The following is a 25,503-nucleotide window of genomic DNA, read 5'->3' on the forward strand; positions in this document are numbered from 1 at the left end:
GAATTTTCTAAAGTCCTGGAATAGTGACGCAACTCCTTGCTGAAGGAGTGTCTGGGACAACTAAGAAACTGTTTCTGTGTGAGATTGGCTTGGCTCTGCTAGCTCCCAGCCGTTGCTAGCAGAAAAGCACCAAAAAAAAAAAAAAAAAAGACAGGTGAAGAAAGAGAAATCTATTATAAACCCATCGTAATACAATAGCTTAATATTGACCCAAGCACAGCGTGTGGGCTGGGGTCAGGCCAGTGCCCATGTAAGGATTGCTTTTTGCACAAAGAAATGGAGGCACACCAGGAGGTGAGGGGGCCCAGACAGTACACCCATGGCACAGCCTCGTGGCCAGACCATCCACCGCCAAATAATCTTCTGAGAATCAGAATAGGGATTGTATTTTTAGGATAATTTAACAGCAGGGTCTAAAATGTTGCTGGCAAGAAGAAATAATTAGTGGAGGGATTTCTGCAGTGTCATGAATCAGCAGGTATAATGGAACTATCTATTTTCTTCTTGTCGCACAATAAAGATGGTCAGTCAGAGGCAGAAATCTGTTCTTATAAACTGAGCTAGAATGTGATTTAATGTCCCTGGTAAAATACCAATTCAAAGACCTCATGAGTGTTAGAATTATGAAAAGATTTAGTGTCAGACAGTGCAAAGAAAACAAGCCTTGAATTCTAAAGATTGCTAATATAAGGCTGAGTGTGTTAAGTGTGTTAATAAATATTTGGGCAACCCCGAGAAAGGAGCTATTAATCCCAGTTTGGGTTGAACAGAGGAGCATGTGATAACACACAAGAAAGCACTGAGGTCGACCTAAAAAGAGAGGATGTTATCAATGTCTTGTACCGAGAAGGTGCTCAGAATAACAGTTTTTATATCGCTTATCACTCAGGAATTAGGAAGGTCTGCAGCTTTTAAAAATAGAGAACTAGAGACATCTTCATTTGCTTTCTGCACGGAAAAATGAATGTATTCTTCAGCTCCAGTAGCCCTCCTTCTCAAACTGTTACATGACTTCCACACTGGATGGAAAACCAGCCGGCGAAAACCTCTTGGATTGACCTGGAGTAGGATTGGGCCCTCTCCCACAGTCTCCCTTGCCCCCGACTCCGAGCCTGGCTGGACCCAGCCCAGACGTGAAGAGACAGAAGGCCTCCACCTACTTATTTGCAGATTCAGGTTAACAGTAAGCCCTAAATTGTCCATTCCAGCCATGCTGAGCCCTCACCTCCAGCTCCCAATTAGCACTGCTGTTAGCTTAAACGATGTGGCTGCTTCCCTGCTTGCTTCCCAGATAGAGCGCCAGCGGGATCCCACCTGTTAGAAACAGAAAAGCAGTGGGATTGAGAAGCGTATTTAGATCAACTGTGTGTTATAGCAGGCTTCTCTGCAGAGAGCATGAAACTTCTCTGGAATGATTTCCACAGAAGCAAAACATTTACTGTGTATTGGCAATAGCATCAAGATATGCCAGATTCTTAAAAAAAAAAAAAAAATATATATATATATATATATATATATATATATATATATATGCCAGATTCTGGATATACAGTCACTTAATGAATTAAAAAAAACCTTCACGGAACATACATTACACACATATTATATTTATCAGCAGTAAGGTTGCCAGATTTGGCAAATAAAAAAATACAGGACACCCACTTAAATTTGAATTTCAGATAAATAACTTTGTTTGTATAATTATGGCCCATGTGTTAAAAGATACACTAAAGCATATTAAAAATTTTAAGGGTTTATTTGAGCAAAAGTCTATTTGAATTGGGACGTGTCAAACTGGAAGTGATTAAGGGCAAAGACTAACACAGAGAAAAATACAAAAGCAAAGAAAGAAAATAATTGGAATGGCTATAGCTTAGAGCCTAGTTGTCTATTTGTGATTGGCTGTGCCTAGTGTTTTGATTTCATAATCTTGAGACATTTATAGGCTTGGATTTTGGTTTGCATAGGTAGACCACCATAACATTAGGAGCACCTCAAGTCTAGTGGCCTCCTTGTTTAATTTAATTTAATTCAATTCAACTTAACACATGTAATATTGATAATGCAAGCATTATAAAACTATTAATTGCACTCTTATTTTTAAGTTATTTGTTATTTAACTGAAATTCAAATTTAACTACATGTCCCACATTTTATCTGGCATCTCTACTTGGGAGGAATAAGAAGAGTTTCTTAATGGGTGAGATCAGACAAATAAGGGGAAGAAGGACATTGAAGCAGGTGAAACCGTATGGGAAAAGCCAGGAAATAACTGCATTTTTTAAGTGGCAATGAACAGAGCAGATCCCATAAGCAGAGGTGTCTTGAAGGAGAATAAAATTCAAGAGGACTGTTAGGGACTCTCTGGAGAATGTCTTGAACAGTGGGCCACCCTTCTACAACAAAATGTTCAGTGAGGAGTAACTCAAGAGCCAGCTGTCAAATTTCTTTTAGGGGAATCATCTTTGCCCAGTAAAACACCTGGAAAGGACATTGTGGTTATGGAAGGACAGGCTTCAGGGTTTGGCCAGGATAAGCAGGGACAGACAAAGAGAAAGCTGATTCACTCTGCATGAAAACGGAGAGGAAATGATGAGTCCTACTGAGGAGACTTAAGGGGAAATATTGAGGATAGCAGGATGGTAGGGGGTCAAAAGACAGAAGAAATTTTGGCAAAGAGAAATTCTCTATAGCAGCCAAAGAATATGAAGGAAGTCAAATATTCCACCTTACATCATCTGCTGTGCCTTGTCATCTGAAGATCTGCCACGGCCCTCAAATCTGCCGTCACAGTTCACACCTTAGTAATCTACCTGGGGAGTGTTTGAGACGTGAGGAGAAGCACACAAGCTCCCTGCTCACTGCTCTGCAAAACAGAGAAGAGAAAGCAAGCCTGGGGCAAGCCTGCGGTAGGAAAGAAAGGTCCCCCAACAGGAAACCAGAGCGAAGGGTGAATGTGTGAACACCAAGCCCTGGGAATCCACAGAGATCTTGAGGAAGACAAGAATGTGTAATTTGTCGTTGAAGCAATTCTATTTAAATCTCAAACAACAGGAATCCCCGCTAATGCCGGGCTCCGTGGGTAAAAGACAACCTTGATAGACCCAACTTCAGGTACTTTGGGAGTACATGATTGCACATATAGATCTGCCAGGGTCCATTCTTGATTCTTTCTTTTGTCTCGAAAACAATTTTTTGGACCTTTAGCATCTTCACCAGTGTTCAATCAATCCTAGGGAGAGATGGGCCAACTCAGATTGATTTATTTTTCTCTTTGTTACCATCTCTGACAAGAGATGAGATTGGATGTCTCAACTGCACGATCATGTGTACACAGCTGAGAATGCTTCTGTGAGAAGGCTGCTTTGCTCCTTTCCTGTTACCTCCATGTATTTGGATGTGTTTATGTAGGCTCCTATAGAAATACCACAACGAACTTAAATGTGTTCTTAAACTTAAATTATTTCATTTATATTTATTTATATATTATTTCATTTATATTGCAACTGCTTGTAATATTTCTCAGCTGCAGTTCCAATGTGTTCCCCAAAACCATGTGCTGATTACAGTGGCAAGTGAACAGAGAGCATTGTTACTTCCAGAATAATGACTTCAGAATGATATTATCTGGCCAGTCACCTGCACTGTTTGGGAGTGAGGACAATTCCTTAATTATTCCTTAATTATAACTCTACGGAAAGTTTCCTCCTGGTAGGAAATTCAATTCAGAGAACAGAGCATCTATAATGGAGGATGTCTAATGAGTCATTGGGAACATTAGAAAATGGGCAAGATGTTGTATTTATGTTTAAATGTTTATGTAATGCTCATTGTTAGAGGGAAACTAGCTATTACAGTTTTTGCAATTATCGTGCTGTTTTTCTTTTCCCATCTCCTGGAAAGCTACAAAAAAGGATGATTTGACATTATCCCTGGAATACATTCATGATCCTGCTGCTTCCTTTAGAGTGTTTGGGAAATCAGCAAACCTAACCTGCAACCGAGTTTATTTCAATTTGAAAAGGACATGATAACACAAAAGCTACCAGGCTGGTTAACCATCCTGGTTAGCTTCCCTAAAGTTGTGGACAATTTACCAGCGTGTTGTCTCCTACCCCATTTACTTATTGATGACGCTTATCCTGGCTAACATTTATCATGACACCTCGAGTCATTTCCAATTGAATGCATCTGAGCTGATCATCTGAGTTCCTCTATGAATTTTATAATAACTCCTATTTCTATTTCAAAAATCCAAAGCAGGGCACTTGGGCGGCTCAGTTGGTTAAGCGACTGCCTTCGGCTCGGGTCGTGGTCCCAGAGTCCTGGGATCGAGTCCGGTATCCGGCTCCCAGCTCCATGGGGAGTCTGCTTCTCTCTTTGACCTTCTCCCCTCTGATGTTCTCTCTCTCTCTCTCTCTCTCTCTCTCTCTCAAATAGGTAAATAAAATCTTGAAAAAGAAAAGAAAAGAAAATCCAAAGCAACAGGGGCACCTGGGTGGTTCAGTCCGTTAAGTGTCTGACTCTTGGTTTTGGCTCAGGTGGTGATCTCAGGGTTGTGGTATCAAGCCCCACGTCAGGCTCTGCACTCAGTGTGAGTCTGCTTGTCCCTCTCCCTCTGCTCCTCCCCCCCAACCCCACTCAAATAAATAAATGCATAAATCTTTTTTTAAAAAATCCAAGATAACAAATTTCTACCGTTTGGCACCAGCACTTTTAAACAAATTTTTCCTATTTCAGCACCTTTACCATTGGATATATGCACACATTATGAATTTGTTCACATTCATTTTATAATATATTTTTAATTCAATAATTAGCATGCCCAGATGAGCACACACTTGTGCTTGGAATCATTCAAGGTGCTGGGCTTTTTAATTAAAAACAGATCTATACCTAACTTCATGGAATTTATAGTCTAAAAGAGCTTATGTACACAAGTCAAAATAGGTAGCTTAGTGACAAAGCTATCAGAATTTTTAAGGCATGTCTCTACCTAATAAAGTCATTTTCTCATTACTCCTGGGTAATTTACCTCTTTGCCTCTGCTTTTTTATATTCCCTTGCCTTTTTTCACTTTCATTTATCAGAGAAACACAAAGCAGTAGAAATTAAATATTTCCATTTTAAATAATAATTGGATTTTAGGATAAAAGTAGGAACCTCAGCCTAAAATCTAATTTGAATATAAATAAAGTTTCAATATTATTGACTAATTTTTTCCATTCTATCTTTGAATCTTTTTGTTAATCATAAAAATTGTCTGTCCAAGGACAGATAAAAATACCAAGCATTTCATCCACGATGTTTATCCGAATGAAAGGTAAATGGCGAGATGATGGTGAAGACTCAGACATAAATGTTACAGGTGTGTATAGCACATGGCGTCATCACAAAGCAGGAGTCTCCACCATCACCTGTTTCCTTATCTTTCTCCAAACAAATCAGGCAGTGAGGAATGTGTGGCAAGGGCTTCACTATTACAAAACAACATTGATTTTGGCTCTGATCGTCCGTCGAGGTAAACTGGAGTCAGGGGCGTGGAAAGTATTATGGGCAAGGCGATGCTGTTGGGGTGTCAGGCAGCACAGCAATGGCAAATAATAAACCTTCAGAAAAAAAATTCTTACACTCTCAATGTCAGGAGTCTTGGAAAGGAAGGAACACAGAGGCAACCAAGAAATCAGAGTAGTTTTTGTAGCACTGTATCTTTTCTGCACCTTGCTGTATTAACTGAGCCCTTCCTCATGACTACCAGCATCCAAAAGTAACCAAGGAGTGCATGGAAGCAAGTAGCGGGGAAGGAGGGGAGTGGCGGGGGGTGGCATGGAGAGAAGCTTAGATGAAAGAGAGGCACATGGGGACACTGGAGGTGGAGGTGGTGGGACAGAACAAGAAAAGGGTACAATCTTACTAGGACTAAGATATTTGGCGATCTGACTCCCAGCAGACCTCTGGGCAAAGTTCCAGGCCTTAATTAGGATTTTGTAATAATTTTTAAGAGAAAATGATTTTCCTAAATATCACTAGTTTTTCCTTTAGTCACTTATGCCTGGATCTTATTAAAATTTCCAGTCATTCTACTCACGTTATCTTCCAAGTACAAATGTGAAACTGAAAGGAAGGGTCCATGTCACAGCAACTGGGCATTTGAAATAAGAAATTCAAACACAAAACAAGAACCAAAAGCCTATGGGACCCCAGCTAGGAAACTAGGCGACAAGCTGGGGACATCAGAACTTAGACCCTCTGGACAACTCAGCTGCTCTCACCAGTGCTTAATATGATAGAGCTTGGGGGCACCTGGTGGCTTGGTTGTTTAAGCATCTGCTTCTCCCTCTGCCTCTGCCTGCTTCTCCACCTGCTTGTGCTCTCTCTCAGTCTCTCTCTGTTAAATAAATAAAATCTTTAAATATACACACATATATATATATATTATACTATTTTACATATATGTTATACATATATACAAATATATTATATATATTATAATATATTACATATATTATATATTACATTATATTAAATATATACATATATACGTATGTACACATGTATATATGTATCTACATATATATATGTGTGTATATATATGTATGTGTGTGTGTATATGCCTAAAGGAGTGTCAGAGCACATCTCATCTCAGCTAAAGACCATGGGAACAATTCAGTTCATCTGTGGCCAAGCCCAACACTAGACCTCCAATTACTCCAATTACTTTCTGCTAATAATAATAATATCCATAATACCTAGTGTGTGCCAGGTACTAGCACAACTGTTTTATACATGTTACTTCACTCAATCCTACAACCACTCCCATGATGTAGGTACAAATTACTATCTGTGTCTTCTCAGGTGAGGCATGTGAGGCTTGGAGTGGATGAGTTGTTTGCGCCATCTCAAAACTTATGAAAGGGCTGAGCTTCCTCCCCAGGGCCCACACGGTCTCCTGCCCCCAAGGAGCATGTTTATTTCCCTATCATCAGCCTCCCGCTTCCTTCACCCATGGAAACATCTGCAGAGAAGCCCGGCTAGTTGGTGCTTCCCTTAGCTTCATTACGCTTCATTGTGCAGTAAATTACTGAATCTGCTTAGCGGAATTGTACATAGAAAATATCATCAGAACACAAGGTCTTGAATTTAGTAATGCTGGGTTGTCTCTGTAATTGGGAGAAAAGAGTAACAGCTTGTTTGTCCTCATTCTTTCCAAGATCCTAACTGTTCCTGGAAATGGTTAAAGCAATTTGATGCCTGAGAAGGACTTCATTATCTCCAGTTTCAACTCTTTTAGTTTTGCGTGAAAAATAAAGAATTTATAATCACGAAATAACAGGAGGGATGAGAAAGTTGATGTAATCGTAAGCTGAAATTTTACAAACTCTGATAAATTATCTAACTGGCCGTTGAACCCCATGCCAGAGGCAGAAATGCGTGCAAGGCCTCAGACTAACCATATCACACCCCGTCCCAGTTATGAAAACTCCCATTTATTAAAAAGCCACCAACCAGCGCTGCCTGCGGTTGGGCGGTTGTCGAATTTCTTATACTTTTTCCAGTTCTAGGACAACGAAAATCAGCCTCTGGGTGCCTGGGTCAAATAAATGGCATTCTTTTCTGCTGCACAGAACCTGAAGCGGGTGGCTGAGACCTGGATGGATGAATTCGCCGAGTACATTTACCAGCGGCGTCCAGAATACAGACACCTCTCCACCGGGGACATCTCCGCCCAGAAGGAACTGCGCAAACAGCTCAAGTGCAAGGACTTCAAATGGTTCATGGCTGCGGTGGCCTGGGATGTGCCTAAGTACTACCCTCCGGTGGAGCCCCCGCCAGCGGCCTGGGGGGAGGTGAGGAGAGGCTGCATGAAACCCGCTCTTGCTTCAGCGCATCCATCTCTCCTGGGCTCAGGTGGCGGGAGGGACAGGCTCCTCTGCCCTAGGGCCCAGTAAGATTAGCGTAAATCACCTCCGATAAATCAATGTCCAGCATTTTTTAGAAATTGCCGGGGGGGGGGGGGGGGTGCGGGGCGGGGATCGCTCCTGGGTGGCTCAGTCCTCAGTCCGTGAAGTGTCTGCCTTGGGCTGGGGATCATGATCTTGGAGTCCTGGAATCGAGTCCTGAGTGGGGCTCCCTGCTCAGCAGGGAGCCTGCTTCTTCCTCTCCCTCTCCCTCTGCTCCTCCCGAGCCCCACCCCCACACCCACCACTTTGGACTCTCTCAAATGAATAAAATCTTAAAAAAAAAAAAAAAAGAAAGAAAAAGAAAGAAAGAAAAGAAAAGAAATTGCCAGGGAGAAACATTCAGTCCTCAGCGTTGATAGTCCCACCCAGACCCGCTATGGATTCTCCAAATGGATTTTTTTTTAATATACCTGGAAAATATTTCTATGTATTTGAGATTAGTGAAATTGCCATAAGAGCTTGCAGAGTATGCAAATAGCTGTCACCCTAGAGTATCAGTAAGTGTGACCTGATCTCCGTGATAGAAGCCCCCCCCCCCCCCATCCCGTCCTCCATGCATAGCCATGTGGCTATTGGCATATGCAAGGATGAGGTAACGGAGTGGCTTGACTATTTTCCTAGCCAGAGCTGCTATGCAGAATCATGAAGAAATGCATTTCCATAACACTCACAGCTGTGACACATGGAGGAGTCACATCGGTTGCTTCAATAGGCACTACCCTTTCCACCTCAGAATGCTGCTTTTCGATTTCACTTCATGACTTAAAATGGAAAGAGCTGAATAACCCCAGTTCCCAAATTTAAAATATCTTATCTTTTTGCATAGAAAGGACTATTGTGCTGGGCGCAGTTCCATTCTGTCCTGTTACTATAGCTTTCTCCTCATAGAAAAGCATATGCTAAAGCAAGGACTAAAATTGGATAAGATGGCTTTATCCTAGCAATTTAATCTGCTTTTAACAGAAGGCCATGAGGAGAAAATTGCAGTCTGGGTGGGAAGCTAACGCTGTCCTCGTTCTCAAGGCTTTCAGAAGCCAGGAGGTGACGATGGTGCCTTGAGGGGGAGCCTTTTCATCATTGTCCTTGGTTTTGTGGTGTGGGGAAGAACATGCCTTAGCCTGGTTGGTGTCTGGTCTGTGGCTTGGCAAAGCTGTGAATACGGGTTGTCCCAGGGCGTAGCAGCAGTGACCAGGAGACTGAGGCGGCATAACTGGGTAAGCGGTCCCAGCTCCCCTTGGATAGTGTTTCAAGCGCGCTGCCTGTTTTGCCAAAAGGGTCCAAAAGGATCTCCTCTACCTAGGCCTGGGATACCTGAGGCATAAAGGAGAGCGTCAAGGTCAAGAACATCTCTGCACATTCCATTGCCGAATGTTTTTGAATGTGCATGTGGTCCTAATACAGGCTGCTCAAGCCAGTTAGCAATCTGATCTGATACTTTGCATCTTGAACATTTCATTAAAGCTTCCCTGGAATCTTAGTCATATTAGTCTGCTCCCCTTAGTTTGAGGTATCTACCGTGGACTTCATTTCTAGTGGTGGAAATGTAAAGTAGACCCCAGGAAGAGCTTTCCTAGTCTAACTCGTGGTATGACACAAGAATTTGTTTTTCAATAAGCAGGAGAGTGCCTTTGTGAGGTGTTTTTGGTTCAGGTTCTATCTACCACCTGTTGTCATTTAAATGCGGTCCTGCCTTAGGTACTCAGAAATATTCTTAAAGACCTCTCACAACATCACTGCCTGATCCGCAGCTAGTTAAAAATCTCATCAAGCTTTTCTCCATTTTATGTGGAAACATATATTTTGGTTCCTATGTGGTTACTACTTCCCACTGCAACAGGTCACATTTTCCCTTCGAACCTGACTAAACCACAACCTGTATTTATAAAGCACCTGGCTTGGAAACAGACTCAAAGCTTCTAGCAATTCTCTGAGAAAAAGACACAACGGCCCCAGAAAAGTCAAAATAACCATCTGAAGGCCAGGCCGGCTATGCCAGCAGGTTGTTATTCAGTACCTTTGACTGCCTTACACCTTTATGTAGCTTTCCTGGCCCATGGGAACATTTGCATTCATCATTTCTGGTCTACACAATCAGACATTGAGAAGATCAGGGGTTTTGTTTTGTTGTTGTTTTTTTAACACAATGGCAAATTTCTTTCCCCAAAACATCAGCTCAGCAAGCTTAAAAAAAGGTCGTATCTAGGTTTCAGGAAAGAAGAAAATGGGGGGCGGGGGCGCCTGGGTGGCTCGGTGGGTTAAAGCCTCTGCCTTTTCGGCTCGGGTCATGGTCCCGGGGTCCTGGGATGAGACCCGTGTCAGGCTCTCTGTTCGGCGGGGAGCCTGTTTCCTCCTCTCTCTCTCTGCCTGACTCTCTGCCTACTTCTCTGCCTACTTGTGATCTCTGTCTGTCAAGTAAATAAATGAAATCTTTAAAAAAAGAAGAAGAAGAAGAAGAAGAAAATGGGGCTACAGTTCAAAGGCCAGTGGCGTTCGGTTGCATTTGCTCAGTGAAGGTGTGGTGCACAGCAAGAATGAAAACTGGAAGACTGGAGGAAGACAAAAAGAAAGGAAAACCACAAGTGACAAGGGTTTGGACTGGTAAATAGCTTTGAAAAAGACCTATTTTCTAAGCAGAGTAGATCCTTGAGAGTAGAAATAGTGCCTGTACATTTAATCCAGGAGACAAGAGAAGTGTTGAAATGCAGCTTGATCTAAAGGAAATCATGAAAAAGAGAACTATTTCCAACTATCTATGAGGTAATAGCAACCTACTTCTTAACAGTGGATAAAAATGACTAAATGTGCAGAATATTTCTATGGATCATTTTATCTCAGAAAACAGCTCTTTTGAAGTGATCACTCTGATGTTTTCCTTTTCCCTTTGAGAGGGCTTTTTTTTTAATATTTTTTTTTATTTTGGAATAATTTTAAATTTGCAGAAGAGTTGCAAAAGATGGTACCCAAAGTTTACCTCAGTTCTTCCGATGTTAACCTCTGAAGGTTTGCCACATTGACCGCAGCTCATTTAAACTAAGTAATTAACATCGGTATGCGGCTATTAACTAAACTACAGATTTTAGCCAGATTTCACCAGTTTTTTTCACTCATGTCCCTTTTCTGTTCCAGGACCCAATCCAGTATATGAGAGGGTTGTTTAAATTTCCTATAAACTTTAAATTAATTGTTAGAATGGGCAAAACTCCTAAATAAACGTAAAAGGTCAGTTGCTGTTTTTGTAAGAAAGGGAAAAGGGAAAAGCAGACTCTGTGGCTCTTTGAAAGCGGTTCTAGAAAGGAACCACAAACCTCCAGCAACGTAAACACAAGAATCCTTTATGGGAGATCCGTGCCCAAAGCAGGATAACTGGCTGTTTTATGCACTTGTACTTGGAACGATTTCCACCTGCTGTCGTGCGCCAGCCTGATTCTGGGTAAACAATGAAGTGCTTAGGCAATTTTTGGCGCTGGTTGTTAGAACCCACCTTGTAAAGGATACGGTACAGGCCATAAATAGCCTATAAACTGCTACTCATTTCCCTGACAAGTTTGGCTGGATTATTGCATTCGTCTCCTAACTCGTCTCTCTGTGTCTACCCTCCCTCCCTTTAGCTTGTTCTCAACAGAGTCCACTAAAAATGGGAGATCACGCCACTCCTCCATGGTACAGATGGCAACCATCTCTGTTGGGGTAAAATTCAAAGTCCTTCTGCATGCCCTGAATGATCTGACCCTTGTTGCATCCCCTCCAACCTTGTATCTTACTACTCGCCCCCTGGACTCCTCTTCTCTAGGGACACAGGCCTCATCACCGTTCCTCAAACCGGCCAGGCAAGATCCCACCCCAGGGCTTTTGCGCTTGTTCCTTCTACTTAAAATCCTCCAGCCCCAGGAATCCTATGGCTCCTTTCTTCTGATCCTTCCTCAAAGGATCCACTTTCTTCTGATCCTCCCTCAAAAAATTATCTTCTCAGTAAAGCCTTCACTGTTCGTCCCACTGGGGGCAAAAATCCACACACACACACACACACACACACACACACACGTCCAGTTAGATTTGTACATTCCCAATTCCCCTTCCCTGCTTCATCTTTCTCCTCAACATCCATCGCTCTATTACAAGTTTTATAATGCATTTATTTATCATGTTCTCATCTATTTCTCACACTAGGAAGAAAGATTCATGACATAGAGATTTTGTTGAATTGTGGAGTTACTACCGCTGTTCAGCAGCTAAAAAAAGTGTTTGGCATAGAGTATGCATATAATAAATATTCACTGATCGAATGAATGATGAACGAGTGGAGGATCTAGGGTCCCTGTGGTCCCCCTTGCCACTCACTGCTCTGCCCAGAGCCTCCACGGAGCACACAGAGCCCTTTCTCCGCTCCACCACGCGGAGGAAGAGCCTCCGTACCTTCCCTTGCTGGCCATTCATCATGCACCACTTTGAAAAGCTTGGCCAGGAAGAGTTTGAGGTCGACTCTCAGGAAACCCATCTTGATGGACTCTCAGGTCTATGGTCCCCATGATAGTCAAGCAAGATACTCAATATTCTCTTCTGATACCCTTAGGAGAAAAGGGGAAAAATCCAAAAGTGAGAATCCTCTGTTCTGGCAATTTCCAAACTCTCCCTGACAGCTTCCTACTTAAAGGCAAGAGGAGATTAAAGTCACACAGAGAAGTGCTTTCCAGGGTAGAAGTCACTCCATCCTGCGGGTGTCGGGTACTGGGAGGATGGCCCTCGGCAAGTGGCCAGGCCAGGTGGAGTGGTGGGTGGCGTGGGGCCCAGGGGAAAGAAACAGGGTTTTGAGCTGTGTCCTAAGTCGAACATCCTTTTGTGCCATTCAGATAGAAGCAGTGTGCTTTTCCACGCGGCTGTGCTGGATAGGGTAAGAGCAAGTTTAAAGTGAAAAACTATTCTTAAATCAGGCACATATGGAGTGCCTTTTTTTGTGTCAAGATACTAAATGAAAGAAGCAGAATTTCCTATTATTTTTCTCCTTCTTACCCCTTCCCCTCCTTAGAATTCATGAATTTGCTAAAGACATTTATAGTACTCCTTTAGAGTCCAAAAAGCAGAGTTCTGCAGAATCCCAAATATCATGTGTAAGAGGGAATAAAAGATGTAAAACAGACAAACGTGCCTTTCCCAACCGGCGCCAGAGATGCCTCTGAGATGTGTCTGCTTTCTGTCCTCAATGTGCCAATCTGGGCGCATCCGTCTGTCTTCTTGCAGTGGTGCAAAACTTTTTTTAAATCTTTATTTTAAAAATTCATCTCAGTGCCGAACTCCTTCAGCTGCTATTTAAATTCCTTCCTCGACATTAATGTCACCGGGAATTGCGGAACCTTCGCAGAGACCGGGGCCCTTGAGAATTCCGGTTCCCCTCCTCTGCTGCCGCTGCACTTGACTTCTTTTAACTTGCTTTCTTCCTCTTTCTTCTAACATTCTCACCTGCAGGCTTTTCAGATTTCTCCCTATCAGCTTACGTGAATGGAAGTTTGGCCCTAGGCGGGGTGTTATCTGAAGGACCATCTGAGGATGTGTTGGTGTCTCTTTCAAACCGATTCTTGTGTAAATGCTGCCCGTGTAATGCAGAGGTCAAAGCCAGCACTTCCAGCACAAGGAGGGAGGCTCTCTCGCATCCCCTTGGGAGAGCTGTGGCCGGTTTTCTCGCCTCCCCCTGCAACCTAGTCGTGCACCCGGAAAGCTGCAAGGAGGGGGTGTCCCGCCACTCCCTTGGCGACCATGCAGGGACTGGCCGTGCCATTCAGCTGCTATCTGTTGAAACCAGATCATTAAATTAAGCAGTCATTCAGAGCTCATTTGTCATTCTCGGAGTGTATTAGAGTTGACTTGATCTGTCATTTATTTTCCCAGGCAGTGGCAATGCCGGTACACTATGCTAATTCATTTCTCTGGAGCTCAACAAGGAGGTTGAGAAAAATGTAAGAGCACATAAAGAATCGCATTATATTTTCAGATTTTACTGTGTGTTTTCTGAGTTCTCAACGGTGAGACAGTTGAAGGCAAACTTGAAGTGTCTTAGATAAAATTTATTTTAGTTCCATATTCCCAGCTGAGTAAAATTGGACATCTTAGTGGAACATCTGGGTGGCTCAGTCGGTTGAGTGTCTGCCTTTGGCTCAGGTTGTGATCCTAGGGTGCTAGGATCGAGTCCCACTCCCTGCACAGTGGGGAGCCTGCTTCTCCCTCTGCCTGCCACTCCCCTTGCTTGTGCTCTCTCTGTCTCTCTCATTCTCTCTCTCCGACAAATAAATAAAATCTTCGAAGGAAAAAAAAATTGCACATATTAGTGCCATAACAGTGACAATCTGGCCCAACTCTAATGGAATCAGAGGTGTTTCAGAGCTAACAGATTTTTTTTTTCTTCTCACATAAATACACCAAGCAAAACGTTCTGTCTTTTCTATTTTGTTCTTCCTTAAAATATATGTATTTATACTGATACACGTTTTTCACACATAAATATATACCTTTGGGGGTTCACATGACAAGAGTAAAAGAAACTTTAAGCGTATGTTAACCTAATTATTAATTCATCTTAATCTCCAGTGACGATTGGTACCTTTCTAATTCCAAGAATGACATAAAATTAATAGAATTTGAGGCTCACTCAGTTATCATAGCAAGATTTCCAATGCAGGCCTCAGGAATTGGCATAACTAGAAAAAATTCACTATCATCTTTCCAGTCATGGACAAAGGCAGAGCTCTCTCCTACCCATTCTTTAACCAAGTGCACAGCTGGCTTAGAGCTGAGTGGTCTCTGCAGTAGCAACAGCCTTAAAAACCCAGTGACCATCCACAGGCTGGATTGAGAGCAAGAATGAGCACCACAAAAAATGAGGACGATTCTTGGGGTCTTGGAATAAAAGTGGGAAAATACTGGAGGTCAATTCTAAGTGATCCAGACTGATGCCAGAATGCATTCTGGAGCTCAGAATTTGGTTTTATTCATTTGCAGACAGGCAGTAGTTAAGAATATGAGCCAATATTTCCCAAGGTGTCCTGACAATGTGCTGTGAGCGGTTGGTCTTGGCTGGCCTGGTCCCAGACTCTGAGAGGTACAGTGAGTGCACTGCTTAAAAGTAAGTAGTCCCTTACATTCACAACAGAAATATTTTTAGCCACCTTAATGGCATCGGTCAGTCTTAGATTTTGTGAGCAGCCTATCTTGGTTTGGGTGATCTGAAGATAAAAGCTCCTGTGCTTTCATCCTGCCTCTGTAGCTAGATACTTTCTCCATGTTTTATTTTCTCACAATTATCTCTTTACATTTTTTGATCTGCTTGAGTTATCTTTTGTCCTATTAATTTTGAGTTTCAAGAATTGACTTTGACCAGTTTAGATTTCCAAAATCTGTTTCTGTCTAATCAACAACCCTGTAATATTTGGCTAAATCACTTCTCACCTCAGATCTTTCCCTTAGTGTGGAGATGTGAGTAACTTTTTCTGTTGAGCTTCTATTGTCCGTGATCCCTACTCATTGATCAATTTCTGGATAAGATGTCCTATTCTTTTTTTTTTTTTTTAAGATTTTATTTATTTATTTGACAGACAGAGATCACAAGGAGGCAGAGAGGCAGGCAAAAAGAGGAAGGGAAGCAGGCTCCCTGCCAAGCAGAGAACCTGATGCGGGACTCAATCCCAGGACCCTGGGATCATGACCTGAGCCGAAGGCAGAGGCTTCAACCCACTGAGCCACCCAGGCGCCCCAGATGTCCTATTCTTTAGGCTCCTTGGGAAGAGAGACTAACATAAAAAGATAATTTCAGAAGGAGCTTAACTTTCTAGCCCAATCCCTAAAATGGGAAGGACAAATCAGTTTTTTCCAGTCTTGTTTTAGACCCAAGTCATTCAGAACTAATTACACATATCCGGGCTCTTTGCCTATGCTTTTTTGCCAGTATTGCCTACAAGTTTGCAGCAAACAGTTTTGTTCCACATCCTAACATTCAAACACTGCCATTCTATTGGAAATAATGAAAACTCACAAGGTGTGATGCCAGAAATAAAAAGCTAAATTTTCTACAATATTCTTGCTTTAAGATATACTGAGATTTCTGATGCTAAACACACAGCAGCAGCATGGTTTTATTTAATCACAAAAACCAGACAGAACATTTAGGATGGCGAAGAAAAAATACAATACGGCTATCGCCTTACATAAAACCGGGAAAGTAACTGCAGGACGTGGGTTAGTGTAACCTAAGCAGCAGACCGCGGCAGGTCTTGTGTGGGACTGGCAGAGGTGTGGAGCTGGTAATAAAGAAAAAAGACAGTACTGACAGTTCTAGAAGCTGCAAATTAAAAATCAACAAATATTCACTCCCAGAAACAGACAATCTTTTACAGGACAGAAACTAAAGCAATCAACTCTGCAAATTACCAGTACAATTCCAAGACATTCTCACAGGTTCCAAGCTGAGGACAAGCACAGAAAGACGATGAGAAACCAGAAAGGGGCCGTGGGAATGTCAACCATGCTGAAGCCCACGCCTATCTCAGAAACTCTCCAAAATACTCTCTTTTTGGAAGGATGGAGACTCATTCTTTTCCTTTCTGTTGCCCACACCTGCCCTCATGAGAAAAAAAAAAAGAAAAAGAAAAAGATAAAACCTGCTGATGATCTAAAATGAAACACTGCGGATGCTGGGGAGACAAAAGCTTCTAACAGGAGAGAAGGAAGTGTCTGAGGTAGATCTCAGGAAGCCCTGAACAACAAACACATTTAAAGGGGACAAGACTGCTTTGCAAGGAAAGGCCCTTGGAACTCTAGACAACACGGGAGTCAGAGGCAAGAAGCTGTTGTAAATCTGACTTAGCTCTGAGAGACAGAGAGGCTGTAGTTTGTAATAGATCACAGTGACAAAGAGAAAAGAGCCCTACAGAGGAACTTTCTTCTACTAGCCCAAGAAAATGAGTTTATTTATAGATAGAAAATAAAAGCAGATTACAATAAAACCCCACACTGAGATATTCGACAGGGATAAAGACAAAAATGAACCCAAAAAAGTTTCAACAGAGAATGAAAACATACTACAAATGTAGCCACAAAAAACGAGAAAAAATGCAACATAAGATTCAAAATGGACTAAAGGAATCCTAAAAACAATCAAAGCTTGAAGGAACCATCCACATCAGAATTAGAACAGCTCAGAAAGGATAAGGCCAGGAGGATAGGAGGCATGATGATGTGAAAAGAGAGTTGGAAATTCAGGAATGAACAGAAAAGAGAAGAAAAGAAAGCATCTCAGAAATGAAGGCTAAATCGGGAGGAACAGAGTGGCAAGTAGACCCCATGGAAAACACAGTAAGAGAAACTGAGGCTAGAAGAGAGAAGAATGAAATTAACTCAGTGGAAGGAGATAAAAGAAACAAAAGGACTCAACCAAAGAGCTGGAACGACAAAGATGCAAAGGAGATTTAACAGGAATTCGCAAAAAGAAATCTCCTCCCAAAATGAAAGACAACAAACACATAAAACTGTAACTCAAGAAAATCTTCATGAAATAAAATATTTGAACCTACATATTAAAAGAGCTAAAGTTGAGAAATTCAATTTCTCAATACTGAGACATTTCTAGTGAAATCATTGTATTTTTTAAATTAAAAAAAGCAATTTTACTCATCAAAGCAAAAAAAAAACTAACTAAAACTTTGAAGCACATTTTGTACCAGAAAACAATGAACAACATTGTAAAGATGCTCCAGAAGATAAAATATGAGCCAAAGATATTTTTTAAGATTTTATTTATTTGAGAGAGAGAAAGAGAGAGACAAAGCATGAGCGGATGGGGGTGGGTAGAGCCAGAGGAAAAAGCAGGCTCCCCGCTGAATGCAGAGCTCCTGTGGGGCTCAATCCCAGGACCCTGAGATCATGAGACCTGAGCCGAAGGCAGATGCTTAGCCAACGTGAGCCACCCAGGTGTCCGAGAGCCAAAGATTTTATAACCAAACAAATTATGTCTCAAGTATGGAGGCCATCAAAAAACAGTTATAAACATTGAAGAACTCATGGATTATTCTTCCCAAGAGTCTTTCTGAGAAACATACTAGGGAATGAGAATCAGAAAAGTAAGGGATCCAGGGTGGCTCAGTGGGTTAAGTGACCACATCTTGATTTTGGCTCAGGTCATAACCTCAGGGTCTCTCTCTCCCTCTCCCTCTGCCCAACCCCCAACATGCATGCCTGCTCGCTCTCTCTCTCTCTCTCTCTCTCTCAAAAAAAAAAGAGTATTAAAGAAAGAAACCCAAGAGATGTCAAGAGAAGGTTGGCCTAAAGTCTGGTAGAGACTGGTTATAAGAATAGAAGAATATGCAAATTTTATATGCTCTGACAATGCAGAAATAATACAACTAACAAATAGAGAAAGTAAGTGGAAGCAGAATGAGTTCGCTGATTGTCCCAAAGGCATTATCTAGAGTTAAAAGAATATCACCTATGTTTATACAGTGAAGAAGAAGGAAGAAAAGGAGAAAAGATTATAACTAACTGGTATTGTTTAGAACAAATCAGGCATTATCTTTTAAGAAATGGAATCATCAAATATTATATATAATATTAATGTAAATAGTAGAACAAAAAATACGGATCATATTAAATACCAAAGATTACAAAGAGAAAATGATCATGTAGATACAGTAAATACATAATAAATCAGTATGTCAGAGCTGTCACAAATATGTAATTAGTATAAAGAAATACACTAAAAGAAAAAAATCTATATTGACCATTAAAGCAAATCTGTCTGCTGAGACATACCTAAACCAAAATTTTACAGAATGATTAGAGATTAAAGAATACAATAGAAATACCAGACAAAGCAAGTTATAAGGAAGCAGAAGTTGAGGGGTGCCTGGGTGGCTCCGTCATTAAGTCTACCTTTGGCTCAGGTGATGACCCCAGGGTCCTGGGATTTAGCCCCGCATCGGGCTCCCTGCTCACCAGGAAGCCTGCTTCTCCCTCTCCCATCCCCCTGTTTATGTTCCTTCTCTCGCTATGTCTCTCTCTCTGTCAAATAAATAAATAAATAAATCATAAAAAAAAAAAAAAAAACAGAAGCAGAAGTTCAATTTTAATATGAAATAAGGTAGAACAGGGGAGAAAAAAAGTTAAAAAGCTAAGAGGCCAAAAATGATAAAATACCAGAGACCACAATCTACAGAAAAACAGCTTTTGTAAGGGCGGAAACTGCTAGAAATGCAAGGAGAAACAGACAAAAACCTACCAATAATAGGACAGCTTAACTCTGTAATAGGGGAGCCAGAATGAGTAAGGATCTATATAATCTAAACCCTGTACTTCATTATATAAATATCTAGATCTGTTTAACTCTGAACCACTTTTAATTTACCTTCATTTCAAATACACAAATTTAAAAGTATGTTAATGTTATTAAAAAAAACACAAGGGTTTGGGTTTTGTTTTGTTTTGTTTACAATTTATTTATTTATTTAAGAGAGAATGCAACCAGGGGAGGGATACAGGGAAAGGAAGAGAGAGAATTTCAACCAGACTCCCTGCTGAGCATGGAGCCCACCACAGGGCTCCAGCCCAGGACCCAGAAATCATGACCTGAGCAAAAATCAAGAGTCAGCCTCTTAAATGACTGAGCTACCCAGGAAACCCAAAAAAACACAAGGTTTGCAGCAGAGATCCAGATATAAGAAGAGACCCAAATATAAAAATCAATAAAATAAACCTGCTAAGCTCTCAAATTTGAATTGGAAATATCAAAGTGAATTCATGACTTTTTTCCCCTCACTTTCTAAAAACATAAATTTTCTAGCTCTATCCCCTGAAAAGGCCTATTCGAATCCTATCTCAATGAGCACATCTAACTCTCTTTGTGGTCTCTATATAAGAATCTCCACTAAATGGAACTAAGGACACTTGAAGAAATGGCTGATTTCAGTTGTGGGGCAGGAAATGAGAAAATTGTGCTGGGATATCCATTGCTCCAGAAAGCAAAAAGAGTAAGGAAGCTGTCAAAAGCTGATATGGTCACATCAATAGGACACAGGAGTTAGCTAGAAGAGGTTCCACTTCCTACAGATGGAACAATGTGACATTAAAAAAAAAATAGTTAAATTATACTAAATATTTTTAAATCCATAAATTAATAATGATGCTTTAAAAAAAATTTTTTTTTGAAAGGGAGAGTGCATTTGGGTGGGGCAGGGGGTCGGTGTGAGAAGGAGGGGCAGAAAGAATCTTCAGCAGGCTCTACACTCAGCACAGAGCCCAGTGTGGAGCTTGATCTCAGGACCCTGAGATCAGGACATGAGCTGAAATCAAGAATTAGGTGCTTAACCGACTGAACTACCCAGGCACCCCCATAACAATACTTTAAAAGCTGGAGAGAAGGGGTGCCTGGGTGGCTCAGTGGGTTAAAGCCTCTGCCTTCTGCTCAGGTCATGATTCCAGAGTCCTGGGATGGAGCCCCACATGGGGCTCTCTGCTCAGCGGGGAGCCTGCTTCCTCCTCTCTCTGTCTCTGCCTGCCTCTCCACCTACTTGTGATCTCTGTCAAATAAATAAATAAATAAATCTTAAAAAAAAAAAAAAAGCTGGAGAGAAGAGAGAAGGATAAACAAAATAAAAACCACTAGTCACCATTAGCAGTTGCTAGGACACCAAATCAATACTTTGAAAACTGATATTTTAAAGGGCAATAATTAAGTATCTTTCATGTGTTTCTGGTATAATACATATTTCAAGTTCCAAAGAACCCCAGTGGCTCAGGTTGGGTTTTTTTTTTTTCCTACAGATAATAAACTTAAACAGAAAAAATTAGAAAAATCAACATTTTGCAATCCCTAATGCAATTAATGATTCAGACAATAGTCATCATTGGATGGCAAAACCATCAGAGGAAAAGGAATGAAAAACAATAAAATCATCAAGTTAGTGCCACCTGAACCTAGATATCACAACATCACTGAAAATGAATCATACACATATTCTGATATGCTGCAATATGAAGACATTTTAGACAAGCTAGAAAATCAAGAACCAGCCCTGAAATGATCATTTTTTTTAAAGCAACAACAAAACTAAATCCGAATTTAATCAAGCTTTTAAACCTAACTTTGGCCAACAGTAAATCCGGGGGGTAGAGGAAAAAGTTAAACAATATGTCTAGCCAAATCTAGAATTTAAGAACCTAATTTCTCCCATCAGTATACGGCAGGGAGAGAACAGGAGGAGGGGACCTATTCTAGATCACAAGATAATCACAAGCTCTATGAAGGTCACAACCACACACAATGAAATGAAGCTGGTTTGGATCCTGAATAGAATAAACTATCTGAAAAGAGACATTTTTAGATAATCAGAAGAATCTGAATATGGGCTAGGTATTAGCTACTACATAATTCGTGTTAATTTATGGATATGTGAGAAAATTCTCTTTCTCTCTCCCACCCCTTGCTCTCTTCCTCTCCCTCTCCAACTCTTTCTCTAGACCCCTTGCTTTCTTTCTCTCTCTCTTTCTCTCTCTCTCTCTGTCTCCTGGGAAAGCTTACTAAAGTACTTAGGGGTGAAATGACAGGATGTGTGGGATTTTCTTTAAAATTATCCAGCAAAAAAAGAAGTCAATTGGGAAGTGAATAGATGAACAAGCATGGCAAAATGCTGATGGTTTTCAAAGACTGGGTGCATAGAAATCTTCACAATAAGGAGTATTTTCTAACGCTTGCTTTGGAAGGTACGTGGGAACACAGAAACAATAGGGAAAGAGAAAGCAGAAGCATGCATTTTGGTGGATGTTGTAGGCATAGCTAGACATCAGCATTTTTATTTTACTTTGTACCCTAGAGCTAAAATCATTATATAGAAACATATCATCGTATCCTATCATGTTTGAATGGCAAATGCCTCAATAATAAAATATTTTACTCAAATTTTATACTTAGAATATTTATTAGCTCTATCTTAGAGCCAGTGTGGAATAACATGAGACAAAATGCTGTATAAAATATGAGCAGATGGCACCATTTTGTCTGCCAAAGTACCTCTCTCTCTCTCTCTCTCCCTCTCCCTCTCCTTTCTCTCTCTCATTTCTAAGGATTAGAGCCCTGGTTATTAGTTGTCTAGAGGGCTTTCCTCTTTCTCACCAGCAAAATAAAATGAACTGTTGAAATCGTACTCTGATTAGCAAAAATTATAGAACAGTTTATGTTTTCGAAATGCTTACTCTAATTGGTTTAATCCTCCAAACGTACATGAAACATACAGTCCAATTATTCATCTAACTGGACAGCAATAGAGACCACACTGGTATTTTTTTTTTTTTTTTAAAGGAGAATGGAACAGAGACACCATTAAACCATGGTCACAGGAGATGCTAGTTACCACAACCAAAATTGCTATGTAGCAAACTGGGTCAAAAGCTCAGTTCAATTTCTGGCATAAAGAAATAATCCTATTTAGAGGAAGTAAAATAGCCAAAGATGATAGAACTAAAAAGTCTTGAGCTGCAGAAGCCGCAGAACTGCAAATGTTAAGCAAGAGTCCAAAGTAGAGCTTCTCAAAGGTACAAAGCGTCCCCTGAGGGAGCGCTCAGCCTGAGCCCCGGAGCACCAGGAGCCACAAATACCCCTGCCTCTCTTCCCAAGAGCATTGACTTTACTTAAAGGTTAATAGGAAGATAACAATGAAATGAAATGTGTATGTTACAGAAGAGAATGCACAGTATACGACATTTTTTCAAAATAGAGTACTTCAAGAAAATGTACTTCAACCCAAGATGGCTGCCCTCCCAGAGACACATTCCCTCATTGTCAGCCTGGTCTGTGTGGAAAGGTGTGAGAGGCACCAGCCTGAGGAAGGGGATGGGTGAATGAAACTGACACTCCTTTTTGAAGATCCAGAAACTGACTGATTTTTTTGTGCTCACAGTGAGCAGATCCCCAGAGACTGACTCCCCCCAGCTAAAACGCACAGGGGCTGAGGACAATACCGGGATGTCCATTATTCATTGTCCATGAGAACTACCACTGTCACAAACTCGGAAATCCACATGTGAATAGAACCAGTACTTTGGGCCTCAGACTGCTATGCATGCGCCCAGTGTTCACTGGGAATCTCTCTATTGATTCTGCATGATAAATCGCTGTCCAGGGGAACAGAAAAATATAAAATCCATATTGTCAGCATATCCTCTTCATGTAAGCAGCCTACGTAGGAGTCTGTTTAATGAGTGTGCAATCACAATACAGACAAAGAGACTATCTAAGGGCATCAAAGACACCAGTGGGCTTGGTTTGCCAGAAAGAATAACCCTTGAAGTCTGTTGGCTACAAACTCCCACCTTCAGTTCTATCCTAAGGACACCCCCACCATTGAGACAGGGAGTTTTACCCATACGTGAGTGGTTACTCTGGGCAACGTTTGGATGGCGTGTCCCACACTCATTTCTTAGTGGCCTTCTTCTGTCCTTCCATTACTGACAACCCCTTCTGATCAACACATCTTTCTTTTTTTTAATGCTGCTCCACGGTGTGGGTCATGTTGAGTTTTGCTGCCCATCCTGTCTCCTTCAGGTGGCCTTATATGGCTGTCATCTGACGTGTCAAGTGTTCATTCTTATTCACCTTTTCTCATTCAGCCAACATTAATGGGCCAGGCACTGTACTCGTCACAATGGACGAATGGTGAATACATGAGACATAGTTTCTGTTTTCATGTGGCTTAGGGACTGGTGAGCTATCATGGGAGCAAGCTGTTTTCATTATTTTGAAAGAGAGCCTCATCACTCATGACATACCTACAAAATCCTAGAGTTCTTGAAAGCCCTTTCCTTGGCACAATAGCTTCTGCTGATGAGTCCATGTCTCCACAACCACGACATGGCCGGCCATGGTGTTCTTCTATATTCCCAGGGACTAGCCTGTGCATCTCCCAAAAAGAGCAAATCCACACTTCCTCCCCTTGTATAAATAGGCTACCTGAAAAAAATGCATAAAGAGGACATAAAAGATGTCACATTGCAACAACATCCAAATTAAAATTTGAGAAAATGAATAAAGTACTAAAATTCACCAATGCAAGTTGAGCTCACTCTACTGTAAGGAAGTCCTGAGGGGCAATGTTGAGGCAAGCACAAGGCCAAATCAGAAATGATGGCTGTTCGCAGTCCCTTATTGGTTAGCGCACATCCTATGTTCTCCTAAATTCCCAGACACCCCTGTTCAAACCCCAGCTCCACTATTTACTGGCTGTGTCAGAATCAGGAAAGTTTTTTAATCTCTGTTTCGTCAGTAAAATGAGGATAGTAGTCCCTACATTATAGAGTCTGTTGAGGACGCACTGTCATGATTCATGTAACGCTCTTACCTCAATGTCTGGCACATGGCAAGCAGTCAACAGAAGTCACCTGTTCCTACAGCAGGAGGGTTACTCCTAAGAGTGGTGGTGGGAGTACCAGCAGCAACGGCTAACAGTAACTGGAGTTGTTGTTGTTGTTGTTGTTGTTGTTGTTGTTGTTGTTAGTCTTCTGACATCTCAAAGCCAGATGAAGGCAGAATTGCCCAAAGACATAATTCTGTGTCTGCTATAGTTATTGATAATTAAAATTTAAAGTACTCCATATCAAGAGGCGCCTGGGTGGTTCATTTGATTAAGCAGCCAACTCTTGATTTCAGCTCAGGTCATAATCTCAGGGTCCTGGGATTGAGCCCCTCATGGGGCTCTTTTCTCGGCAGGGAGTCAGCTTGAGGACTCTCTCCCTCTCCTTATGCCCCACCCCCTGCTTGAGTGAATGCATGCTCTCGCTCTCTCTTTCTCTCTCTCTAAAGTAAATATATAAATCTTAAAAAAATAAATAAGGTACTCCGTACTGAAAAGAGAAACTACATTTAATTCCTTTTCATGACAAAGTGAAAGTGAGCAAATACTCTTTCCCAAAGAAAATTGTTCTTGCCTTCTCTAAAAGAGTCAATTTTCCAGAAAATGTTTTGGCTAGAAGATAAAAATTAAATAAAACAAGGAAGTGAATATGGAAAAATAATTTTTTGTCAATAGTGTCATACTCAAAAAAAAATAGTGTCATACTCAATCATGACACTCTAAGTGAGCAGTTTCATGGGGGAGGGGGCTGGTGAAGAGTTCAAGTTCTTATCTGTGTTGCCTATACTGGTTACAGTGAGCAGAGGAAAGCAAAGGTATCCTGTCTTTCAAGTAATCCTTTCTTTCTTCTATCAATTGCTACCTCTCCAAATGAATTCTAAAATTGCTTGCGAATTTAAAAGCAGACTTTGTCTCTTCCAGCTTATTAGAATATTCTCTCTCATTTTACAAACCTTTTGAGCTGCCCTGCTTGGTTACAGAACACAGGCAACACAGCTGGAAAGCTTAGCTATGACTACTTGAGCTGCAGGTTAAGAAAACAGTCTTGGTTAATTTCTAAGGACCATAGTATGAATTGTCAGGGAGTTAATCTCAGATAAAGCAGGATTAGAGAGGGGAAAATAAAAATAAAAATGCTTACCACTTGCAACTATCTACAGCTGGTC

The 25,503-nt window shown here is 41.2% G+C and overlaps 1 protein-coding gene across 1 annotated transcript in view; it reads left to right on the top strand.

Moving 5' to 3' along the window:
* GALNTL6 (polypeptide N-acetylgalactosaminyltransferase like 6) overlaps nt 1-25,503 on the top strand; it is a gene marked incomplete at both ends in the record, with an annotated part of 1,173,146 nt that overhangs the window by 1,101,746 nt on the left and 45,897 nt on the right. Inside the window, one exon of the mRNA XM_080796997.1 lies at nt 7,626-7,847. Coding sequence (XP_080653123.1) covers nt 7,626-7,847 — 222 coding nt within the window. The remainder of the gene's footprint in view (nt 1-7,625; nt 7,848-25,503) is intronic.

This window comes from Martes martes (assembly GCF_963455335.1).
Source record: "Martes martes genome assembly, chromosome: 2".
NCBI classification, from domain to species: Eukaryota; Metazoa; Chordata; class Mammalia; order Carnivora; family Mustelidae; genus Martes; species Martes martes.